This window comes from Mus musculus, chromosome 13 (assembly GCF_000001635.26).
Source record: "Mus musculus strain C57BL/6J chromosome 13, GRCm38.p6 C57BL/6J".
Taxonomy (NCBI): Eukaryota; Metazoa; Chordata; class Mammalia; order Rodentia; family Muridae; genus Mus; species Mus musculus.
The window spans coordinates 12,478,578-12,490,677 of record NC_000079.6 but is presented as its reverse complement, the minus strand read 5'-3'; the positions used below and the strand labels follow the sequence as shown (position 1 = coordinate 12,490,677).

The following is a 12,100-nucleotide window of genomic DNA, read 5'->3' as shown; positions in this document are numbered from 1 at the left end:
TTTAAAAAAAAAATGTAGGTAGGAACACACACCTAGCTAAAGAAAAAGACCTGTACAATGAAAATTTCTTGACACTGAAAAAGGAAATCAAGCTACTAGACAGTGGGAAGACTTTCCATGCTCATAGACTGGCAGAATTCATATTATGAAAATGATTCTATTACCAAAATTAACGTGCAGATTTAATGCACACTTATCAAACTTATGATGTCACATTTCACAGACCTGGGGGGGGGGTAACAACTCAAGAATTAACATGGGAAAACAAAGACTACAGATACCCACAGCGATTTCAAAGAGTAAGAATACAACAGGAGACATCACAGTACCTCAGACTGTAGAGCCAGAGTGACAAGGTCAGCCTGAGAACAGACAGAGCGATGGAACAGAAGAGAGGAGCTGGAAGCAAACCGACAAAGCTATGCCACATAAATCTTGACAAAGGAAGCGTAAATACACAGTGGGGGTTGGGGGGATAGCGTATTTCATAAATGCCATTGGTAGGACTGACCCTCCACCAGCGTAAGGATGGAACTAGGTTTATGGTGTTTAACTTGTAAGTACCTTTACTTAACCCGTTTACTGAACACATCTTCATCCTTTTTGTCTGGTCTCCTTTCTTGGCTTGCCCTCTTTTCTCTTTCATGCTTTATTGGGTGACATCCACACTTGCTTGACCTTTCTATTCTGCTGAGGATCTCTTCCACGTATGTGCCTCTTACCTCCTTCTTCCTCTTCCTGAGGGCTAGGATTACAGACTTGTGTTACTAATGCCCATTTTATGCAACGCTTGGGGCTCAAACCCTGGGGCTGAGGAGAGCGCCCTGCCGACTGAGGTACATCCTCAACCCTGAGCTACACCTATTTTGAGCACAGCCTCTGTGCTCAGCACTAGAGATGAGAAAATGAATAAACAGAGCTGTGACAGAGGCGCAAAGGAGCAAAGGAAGGTATCAGAGATGGTGATACCATCTCTCTAGACACAGGAGTGAAGAAGATGATGGCTTAAGGCCAATGCACAGAGCCCTGAGGATGGGGCTACTCCACTGACTCAGCCTGTACTTTGTGAACTAAGGGGACAGAATGGGGACCTGCATCAGGACCTGATAAAACTCAAGATAGACAGTGGGTGTATTTGATGGGGTTCTCTGGAGGAACATAACTGGCAGAATGAGTACATAGCAAAGAGGGATTTAGTAGACTGGCTTGCAGGATGTGGTCTGAGTAGTCCAGCAATGGCTGCAGGCCTCGGCAGTCCCAATCTACCACCTGAAGGGTTCTTGGAGAGGCCCAGAGCTTCTTGTTGAAAGAAGCTGTTTTATCGACCTCAGGGAAGATGGCAACAGAGGCAGCAGGAACAGTGGCAGCAACAGCACAGTAGATGAACTTGCTAACAAGGCATGAAGCCAGCAGGCAAAAAGCAAAAGTGGTTCCCTTAATCTTCCTTCTATCTGAACCGCAGGCGGAAGGTCCTGCCCATATTTATGGACCTTATGTGAGTCTTCCCACAAGAAAATCCCTTACAGGCATGCCCAGAGGCTTGGCTCAAGGGTGATCTAGAGTCTGCCAAATTGACAGCATTAACCATCAGGAGGACCCTAGGATGAGCAGAGAGCAGGGAGATCAGCTGACATGAATGTGTGAGGTTTTGCAGTTTAGAGCAAGATGGGTTGGAGTTTGGGAGACTCCAGGGATTGGCCAGGGGCCCACAGTTATCAGACAAAATCAGCACACAACCAGGAATGAAGGCTGTTATGTGAACTCATCCTGGGGAGACGTAAACAAACATCTGCTAACCCCAGTCAGGGCACCAAAGCCACAACCCTTTCCAAGGGGTGACCGGACTTCCCCATGGGAGCATGGACGAGAGTTGGCTTGCAGGAGTATGGGTGGCCCCAGAGCTTCTGACACTGAAAAGTCTCACCCCAACATGAATGACAACATCCTTATAGCTATATAGATGGAGTCCCCTCAGTTAAGCTTCCACACCCCATATGATCTAGCATGTCCTAGAACAGAATTACATATAGCTGTCGAGGGTGTGTAGAGTAGACTGGCTGAATCTTAGGTGACCCTCCTACAACCTCTCTCTATGGGAAAGATCAGTAGGCCTTGAGGGTCACTTAGAAGTGTCACAGTTACTCTCACAAAGGTGGTAATGGCTGTTATACTCCCAAGACTGCTTTTTTTTTTTTTTTTTTTTTTTTTCGTTTTTCGAGACAGGGTTTCTGTGTGTAGCCCTGGCTGTCCTGGAACTTACTTTGTAGACCAGGCTGGCCTCAAACTCAGAAATCTGCCTGCCTCTGTCTCCCAAGTGCTGGGATTAAAGGATTAAAGGTGTGCACCACCACCGCCCAGCTCCAAGACTGCTTTCTATAACAGTGATTCACCTGTAATCTTGGCATCAAGGAGCTGAAACAAGAGGACCTCATATTTGAGGCAAGAGAAAATGTAGCACTCAGGTGCTTAGCAGTGACTAAGAGAATAGGAATGGAGGCTCGACCCAAGGAGGGCTTATATATTTGAGGCCCCAGAGCAGGCAGGAATGGAGAAGTAAGGAGACTCGTGTTAAAGGGCAGCTTGTGGAATGGTCTGGAGAAGATAGATTCCAATCCCAAAGCCTCGGGCACTGTGGGTGATGCTACAGGATGCAGTGGGAGGACCCAGGTCGCAGAACCCACACGGGACATTTGGAGAAAGCCCCCAAGCAGAAGTGATGCGTCAGCTGAGGCCTCATGAGTGTGGTGGCACCGCCCACCCAGAGAGGCTTTTACTTCCACTGACATAAGGCCTCTCACCAGGTCTTACCCTTACCTGATCCTCAGACCGGGTGTTTTCCCAGCAACTCAGGAGGGTCGTCACCTTCTATCTGACCCTGTCTCTGTTCCCCTCCCACCTGGGTATTTGGGTGATGCTGGAGGCAGGGACCTCCCAGCTGGCTCCCGACTGCACATCTTCCTCCCAGAACCTGTTCAGCATACCTGCTTCTCTCACTTGCTGTTGTCTTTCCTAGGAACCAGTCTTTCCCACTGCTATCAGCGTCTCGGGGCTATTGTACATGGACCTGCCCTCTTTCCTTTTCCATAGCCTCTTCAGAGCCTGCCCTGCCCTCTCCTCATCTCCTTTGCTCATCTCCTAGTGATATCTTCACTTCTAGTCCTCTCACTCCACTCTCCCCTCCCAGATTGAGAGAGAGTTTGTATCCTCTGCCTTCCACATGTCCTGTACCTGTTAACACTGTCCTGGGCACTCCCTGCTTCCAGTGAGGGTCTGTAGTGAGCCCTAATGTCTATAGACAGAGTGCAGCTCCTACAGGGGCATGGACCATTCCTGTCTCTTTGCCATCTTGCTCGTCATCTGTGTGATTCAGTGACACTCAGGATTTCCTGCTTTCCTGTGTCCTTGTCAGCTGCTGGAGGCTCTGAGAAAATGCCCTCTTCTGCAAGCGTCCACTTTCCAGACCCTCAGTAGGACCACTCTCAACCATCTTCGTGTCCAGGAAATGATCTGTGATTTAGTTTATCTTATTTATAGTTTTCTGGTGGTATTGTTGTGGTTTTGGTGTTTGGTGTGTGTATTATAGAGTCAGGGTCTCATGTAGCCCAGGCTGGCCTCTTCCAGCATTCACCTACCTCCCAAGTGTTGGGATAACAAGCGTGCACCAGTGCTCCTGGGTTATGTGGTGTTGGGGATTGAACCCAGAGCTTCATACATTCTAGAAAAGCCCTCTGCCAACTAAGCTATATCCCCACTCTCTCCCCTACAGACAAGCTCTCATGCAGCCCAGACTGGCTTTGAACTCCTGAACCTCTCGCCTTCGCCTCCCAAGTGCTGGGATTATAGAGATATGCACCATCACATGCAATTTGTGTTTGTATGTGTTGACATAAGTTCTCACTGTAGCCCAGACTGATATCTACAATCAGCAAATCTTCCTGTTTCAGCTTTCCCCAGTGCAGGGATCACAGCTGTGAACCACCACATCACCACAGTTTGGGGCTTCGTTTATTTTATTTTATTTTACTTTATTTTATTTTATTTTATTTTATTTTGTGGTTGCTGGGGATCAAACCCAGGGCCCACACACACTAGGTAAGCACTCCCTCACTGAGCTCCATCCCCAACCCTCTCTGGTCTTTCAGTCTATAGGGGACTCTATCAGTACCTCCCTGAGTGCTAATAATCAGGCCAAAGGTTCAGGTCCTCGGACCTGTGGATATAAGTTCCTACACGCAGCTTCTGCACATTAACCGCCCAGTAAACAAATGTGAAACAAAGGCCGGAGCATTGTTTCAACAAGATCAAAATACATAAAGCACAAAATAAGTCCTTTTCAGATTTCACTGTTGGGAAATTCACATTCAAGTGGCACAATTGTCAGACCTAGAAACAAAAATCTTGGCTTATTTTTTGTTTCATTCTCTTCTTTGAGGTGCTTGCTTTGTAACCTGGGCTAGCCTGGAACTCACTATGAGCCCAGGCTGTCCTCACAGTGATAGGACTTGGCCACTAGTACTCTGCTGTTTTCATCCATTTCACAGTAACTCTGCATCGAGCTCCCTGCCAACATCCTGAGGACGAATCTCACTAACTACTGGTCTGTTAATCTTTAGATAATGAGAAATCACATAGACTGAACTAAGCAACACAGCTTTGACTTCTGGGAAACACTGTGTTTCAGAAGTGTCCTTTACACCATGAAACCTATAAACCTTTAACATTCCTGTCTCTCTCTCTCTCTCTCTGACTTGGAGTTTCTGTTCTGTCCCCGTGGCCCACGCTTCCGATTCAGTGAACAGAATTGACTGTGCTGATGTAAGAGTGAGCAGGCCTGCCCAGGCCTGTGCAAACTCTGCAGATAGGAAAGGGCAGGTCTCCACAAGGTGGTGAGTGTGGCCTTGTGGGGATGGGGCTCTCAGGCGCTACCTTGTGACTGTGTGAAGCTGTGCAGAGACAAACATTCAGGCCCCTTCGGGGACTTCTTAGAATTCTTAGACACATATACACATGCACACACACACACACACACACGCACACGCATACATGCACACACACAACAAACACATAAACATCTCAATACACAAACGCTCTCTTTTTCCTTTCTTCAGTCTCTCCTTTTTCATATTCTCTTCCCACCCTTCCCCCCCTCCCACAACTAATAGAAGCCTGAAAAAGGCCCTGCAGAAATCCAGTGGCTCCCAAGCAGGCTGGCTTTGTTGCAGTGCTGAAGAGGCAGGGACAGGCAAGAAAGCAGACAACCAGAGCAGGAGTTGGCTCAGTTCCTAGGGGAAGGCCTGGCTGGTAAGACTAGGAATGCTCTTGTGGTAGGTGGAAAGTCGTGGGATTAATAGATTTATATACACTGTAGAGAGCTAGGATTGGTGAGTTTGGGGCAAGGAAAAAGGCTTCTTAGAGAACTAAGAGAAAATAGCAACTACACAAAATGTACTAAATACCAGGGAGTTAGTGCTTGTTGTTGTTGTTGTTGTTGTTGTTGTTGTTGTTGTTCCTAAAAACATATGTTGCTGAAAGCCCATCTTGGCCTTGAACCTATAGTCTTCCTGCCTCTGCCTCCCGAATGCTGGTATTACAGGCATGTGCCACAGTGCCTGGCTAAGTTATCACTTCTTCAGAAACAAAATTCAGACGCCTAGTAATTAAAAGCCCTGTAGAGCTGTAGGACTCCAGCAGAAGTTTCATGCATGTGGGAGGCCACTATAGGCGGTATCTGCCTGGACTGACAAAGCCCTAACTGCAGGTTTACTCCAGTGATGGACTGAGGGGTAACACTGGGAGTTATGACTGTAACTGGATAGATAAAGATGCAGCTCCCAAAGGCAAAGCATGCTGGGAGTGGCCCTCCCTGACAGCTTTGTGGACAACACATGTTCTTCCCTCCAAGGAGATGATGGTCACTGCCATCCTAAGACAGCGTGTCTCTGGTGGTAGAAACAGAACACCAGTCCACTCCACTCATCCAGGGCTTGCTCCTACTTTTTCACAGTTGGTTTTTTGCTGCTTTGCAATAAAATATAAAAGAAATACATAGGGAGGCTGGAGAGATGGCTCAGCAATTAAGAGCACTGGCTACACTTGCTGAGAACTGGGGTTCAACTCCCAGAATCCATAAGGTGGCTTATAACCATCTGTTACCCCATTTCCATGGGATTCAATGCCCTTTTCTGGCTTCTGCAGGCACCAGGCATGCATGTTGTGCACAGACATACATGCATGCAAATTACACACGAAGTAAAAAATGAATTAAAAAGAATAAAGAAATCTATAGGCAAGGCAAAGAATTGTGGCCTGAAGTGGGGGCTAGGGAGATGGATCCTTGGGTCAAGTGCCTGCCACATAAGCACTAGGACCTGAGCTCAGATCCCTAGCACCCACACAAAAGCTGGGTGTGGTAGCACATCTGTAACGCTGACGCTGGCTAGGGGTGGGAGTATGGAGCCGGGCAGGCAGACTCCTGGAGTTCACAGGTGAGCCAGTCTAGCTAGTAGTAAGAGACTTGTCTCAAAAGATAAGGAAGATGTAGAGGGATGCTGGGAGACATCCAGTTACCAACCTCTGGCCTCCATATGCATGTACAAACACATCACATGCATGCATACATGCACACATGCGCGCGCGCGCACACACACACACACAGAGAATTTTAGCCTAGACTGGCAAGTCTAATCCAAGGCAATGTGGAAACAAACCAAAGGAAATAGCTTGTTATAAGGATAAAATAAAACAGGTGCCATGGTTGCATACTCTCTGATGTTTGACGAGGACACTGTTCTGTTTCACCTTTGTCCAGTGTCTCCTCATGTAGCTGCGTTCTAGACCTCTGCGACATTCGAGGTGGAGTCTCCTACCTTACCACCATTGAAGAAATATCCCTGAGCATCAGTCAACCCCTCACACTTGGTGGAAAATTAGCCAATGAAGAAAATTGATATTGTCATTTACTTGTGGCCGTGATTTTAATGAAGATCGCTTTATTTATTTATTTATTTATTTATTTATTTATTTATTTTTTAGGGAGAAGAAAATGACTTTCCAGACAGCACCAAAGATCCCCTTTCAGGTAAAGGGTTGGCCTTGCATCAGCAGCAGCTGGGCAGATACATTAAAGCTATTCAGTGAATATGTGTGTTGTCAATGTGTGTGTCGTGATTGTGTTGTGTGTGTGGCTTCATAGCTATATGACAATCAGTAGTTAGCTTTTATCCATGTTGATGAGAGCATGTGTGTGTGTGTGTGTGTGTGTGTGTGTGTGTGTGTGTGTGTGTGTGTGTTCTCGTGCGCACACACATGTGCAAGAGAGAGAGAGAGAGAAACAGGGCGGGCAGGGATACCTTAATTTTTTAGGTAACTCTCACCAAGACCTGGAGATCTCTGATAAGGCTAATACAGCTGACCAGGTCTCCTCTCTTTGCCTTCCCAAGACTGGGACCACAGGTATGTGCTACCACATCTGACCTTTTGATGTGGGCTCTGGGAGGAACTTTGAATGCTTGTGCTTGCACATCCAAGCGCTTTACTGAGTGTGCTGTCTCTCCCCCTCAACTGTAATCGTATTGTTTAAACAATAGCACGTGCTTACATAACCAAAGCCTAGAGCTTGCTCAGTGACCTTCATCTTTGCTATGTTTTCTGGGTAGAGTAGGGGACTCAAACACCTCTGTGGAGCCTGGTATCAACACACGCACTTGGAACCCCATCTTTTTCATGAACAGATCCCAATCTTTATGAGTGCCAGAGAAGTTCGCCTATTGAGCATGTTCTGATGTTGAATTCCCTGTCACTTTCATATAATCCCTTCTGAAAGGCCCAAGGTACACAGAAGAGGACAAGGGGTCGTGGGAGGGAACTGTTTACAAACCTGCATGCAGAACAGAGTCACTTTCCATCCTAACTTGGCATGGCCAAGTACACAGCCAAGTATGTCTCCCTCCAAGTCTCCCACCCACCCAGGGCAGCACTGGGAAAGGGACCCAGGGCCTTCATCAAGTATCAGAGCAGTGCTCTGCCACTGAGCCTCATCCCTTGTCCTGAAAGTTTAGAGAGGCTCTTCTCTGACCTGAGCTCATCCCCTTTGTCTGTGGAGGCCACCATCCACCAGAGCCCTGCATCCTTCCTGTGTTGACAGCTATCCCTATGTCCTGAGACAGTTTCCATCTCAGCTGAACATCTAAAATCCCCGAGGGAACTGTGAAAAACCCCCATGCCCTGCTGTCACGCCAGTGATTAAAATAGGACCTTGGTGGCTGGCCCAGATGTGAGGAGGATTTTTTCCCCTAGGAGTTGGAGGGGATCAGTGGGTTCCATCCCTAGTGAAGTTGAAGAACAATTGTTTCTTCTTCTTTTTTTTTTTTAAGATTTATTTATTTAATATATGTGAGTACATTGTTGCTGTATTCAGACACACCAGAAGAGTGCATGGGATCCCATTACAGATGGTTGTGATCCACCATGTGGTTGCTGGGAGTTGAACTCAGGACCTCTGGAAGAGCAGGCAGTGCTCTTAACCACTGAGCCATCTCTCCAGCCCGAACAATTGCTTCTTAAGAGCCATGGTATGCTGTCCACTGTGTGCTGGCTGGGCAGTAGAAGGAGGCTTTGATGGGTATCCTTAATCCTAAAATCAGTGTCATTACCTGTGTTCACAGAGTGAGCTGGGGGCTTAGCATACCCAGTAACCATCCAAGCCACACCCCCTTTGCAGAAGGTGACCTGCCTCACCGCAGGGAGCCTTCTCCATAGCAAGGCTTTCTCCCCTTGAGCTAGCGGTGAACTGGACATGCCCCTGAAGGTCTGACCCTCTTATCTGCACCCAAGCGCTGGGGTTGACAGGTGTGCACAAGTTTTATGCAGTGCTAGGAGTTTGCACCCAGGCCTTGGTAGATGCTGTGTGAGCACTCTACCCACTGAGCCACATCTGCATCCCCTTGCTTAGAAGTGACCGATAGGACAAGAGTTATTAAGGCATCTAAGTGGATTTTTATAGAGGGCCGGCTGCTTCTCAACCAACTCCTTTCTTGATAGATCTAGAATGGGCCCACGGTTTAGTGTTTGGAGACCAAGTCTGTGTGTTCCCATCACCGTGTACTTTCTGTGGATGGCGGCTGCCTTCCCCTTCCCTCACTGGGAATCAATCCTCCTTGCCATTTCTGAAGTGCACTTGGGAGAGCTGACCTTCTTCTCTGGAGAAGGAGAGTCCTCGTGTATCTACCTATTTGTCAAATGCACCTTTGATTTCTTTTCTAAAATATCATTTATTTTTAATTACGTGTCTGCGTGTGGCAGTGTGGAGCTATGTGCATGTGAATGAGAGTGTCCCAGGGGACAGGAGAGGGCATGAGATTCCCCGGAGCTAGAGTTACAGGTGTCTGTGAATACTCTTAACCGCTGAGCCAACTCACCAGCCCCTACATTTTTAATATCCAGAGAGAATTTGGCATTGGAGGAAGGGCTAGCTTATGGTCATTACAGTAACTGTCATTTACCAAAGCCTTCTGTATGCCCAGGACTTATCACTTAGAGGTACTGGGTCTTGATCTACTCTTCCCTCGTGTCTGATGTGTGCTTTGTTTTCAAGAGAACAGATGCTCTCTAGGGAAAGATATCTTTCTCTAAAAAGATATCTCAAAGTTTACCCTTTGTGGTATAATATTGCATGAAATATGAGAAATATTTAAGGTATGGAAAGGGGTAAATATTTCATAGAAAGTAACCCCAGTAGTTAAATTTTATGATTTTCTTTTCAATTCCTTACAGGGTCTTTCTATCTAGTCTTAGCTGTCCTGAAACTCCCTATGTAGACCAGGCTAGCCTAGAACTCACAGAGACTTGTCTTTGTCTCTAAGTGCTGGGACTAAAGGTGTGTGCCACCATGGCAGGCTTAGCTTGTGATTTTCATAGGCCGTTTGAAATCTTCTCAGTAAGCAACTCATGTGGATCTCACTATTGCTTTTCCACCTTATTCAGAGGCAAGTCTTTCATCCAAACTCTAACCTTTCCAGCCAAGCTTGCTCTGTGGATCCTGCCTCTACCTTCTGAGGCTGGAGTTACAGTTGGGCTATCACAGAGCATTTGCAGGGCTCTGGTGGTCTGAACTTCAGCCCTCATACTTATTCAGCAAGCGCTTTCGCCACTGTATCTAATGTCTACTGTGCATCCTACGCCCCTACATTATTTATTTTTAAGACAAGTCATGCTTTGTAGCCCTCACTGCCTTGGTACTCAGGCTAGCAGTGGCAAATCTTTACCACCTGAGACATTGCCCTAGCCTGCCTCAATTCAAATTCCTCACTCAGTGCCACCATCAGTGACATCATGTGTAGTAACATGTCATCTTACAGTAAAGGTCACGTCCCCACAACTTCCGAAGCCTGTGACCTTTAACCCCGAATTCAGACTCCAGAGACAGTGTTGTATAATTGCTGCTGCTCAGTGGCTGTGCCTGAGGTGTGGCACCACCATGGGCTTTAGTGAGTGACTTCCTGAGACCTCTTCTCCTCAAACCTCATCTCCTAATCACGCTTCTACCTTCTCCTAATAAACAATGCTGAGAGGACTGTAGAGAGGAGGCTGTCCTCCTGGGGTAGGAACCAGTTTTTTGGGTATGGCTCAGGCTCCTCAGCCTGCCTCCAGCTCTCTGTATACCCTGAGGGCTGTAGGCCACACTTCAGACAGAGCCTGTGTGAGCAAAGAAAACAGATAGAGCAGAGGAACGATAAGGAGGCTGTAAATTCTGAATGGAAGCGTTCTGCCAACATGCTTTCAAATATGCGCATGCGCACAGGCAGGGAGCCCAGTGCTCCCTCTCTTCCAGCACTTCTGAGGGGTTGGGCAGTCACAATGATGTTGTCGCATGCTAAGTTTTGTGTCAAAAGCTGTCAGGGAGGCCAGTGAAATGGCTTAGTAGGGAAGGTGCTCCCACATCCACATGGTAGACAAGAGAAATTTGACTCCTGCAGCAGTCTGTTCTCTAACCTTCACACATGCACCAGGACACACACCCACCCACCAATAGCAACAATAAATGTAACTTTTTAAAAGGCTATCAGGAGCAAGAGGTGGATCTATGCACAAGCACGAGCTGGTCGTGGAACCCTCCGTCTGGCCAATGGGCCCGCAAATGCAGGCTCAAGCAGAGCAACCACGGTGAAGAGGCAAGATGGAACTGCCAGCTCTTGCTACTGCTCCCAGCTCAACAACCTTTCTTATCCTGTAAAGCAAATGTCCTCAACCTGCGGGTTGTGACCCACCTATGGGTCAAATGACCCCTTCACAGGGGTCACATATCAGATATTTACATGACAATAGCAAAATTATAGTTTATAATGTATCGACAGAAATAATTGCATGACTGTGGTCACCGCAGCGTGAGGAACTATACTAAGGGGTGGCAGCATTAGGAAGGTCGAGAGCCCACTGTCGTAAAGAGGAACACACCGGGTTGAGAGAGATGGCTCGGTTAGCAAATTGCTTGCCTTGCAGAACGACTCTGAAGCCAAGTGGTCATGCTCATGCCAGTGACCCCAGTGCTAGGGGGGTGAGGTCCCTGGGGCTTGCTACCCTACTAAGTAAGCTCCAGGCCAGGGAGAGATACTGTCTTAGACAAATAAAAAAACAAAAACAGGCTCAGTGGATAAAAGTAAAAGCCGGGTACCTCAGAGGCAAGGGATACCCGTAACCTGACCAGTGGAATCCGGATTCAGGTAGATCCCTGAGGTTTCCTGACTGTCCACTTTAGCCGGATCTGTCGACTCTAAGCCAGTGAAAGACCCTGCCTTCGAAGAGAGGTGGTCGGGAGGGAGGGTGACACCCAAGGTTGTTCTCTGGCCTCCACACATAAGTGTACAGTTACATACACAGAGAAGAAGAATATCGGGTGAACAATGAGGAATGACTGTTCTGCACTATTCCAAGGAAGGAATCGTGGAATCGTGTGTGTGTGTGTGTGTGTGTGTGTGTGTGTGTGTGTGACACTTAGATGATGTCACCAAAATGGTAGGAAAATAAAAGGAGTATTGCTCGTGCGTGCGCGCGTGCGGGAGGTGCGCATGGCCCCTGGGTAACCTGTGACCTCTCTGTCATCCTG

The 12,100-nt window shown here is 47.4% G+C and overlaps 1 protein-coding gene across 3 annotated transcripts in view; it reads left to right on the top strand.

Annotated features, from left to right (window-relative positions):
* The window catches only part of Edaradd (EDAR (ectodysplasin-A receptor)-associated death domain), a 49,327-nt gene that overhangs the window by 29,858 nt on the left and 7,369 nt on the right, over positions 1-12,100 (top strand). For all 3 annotated transcript variants that reach the window (XR_382046.3, NM_133643.4, XM_006516564.3), the window contains exon 5: positions 7,033-7,078. Coding sequence is in view for 2 of the 3 variants with exons in the window: in NM_133643.4 (NP_598398.3) it covers positions 7,033-7,078 (46 nt within the window). In the remaining variant the exon portion in view is untranslated. The remainder of the gene's footprint in view (positions 1-7,032; positions 7,079-12,100) is intronic.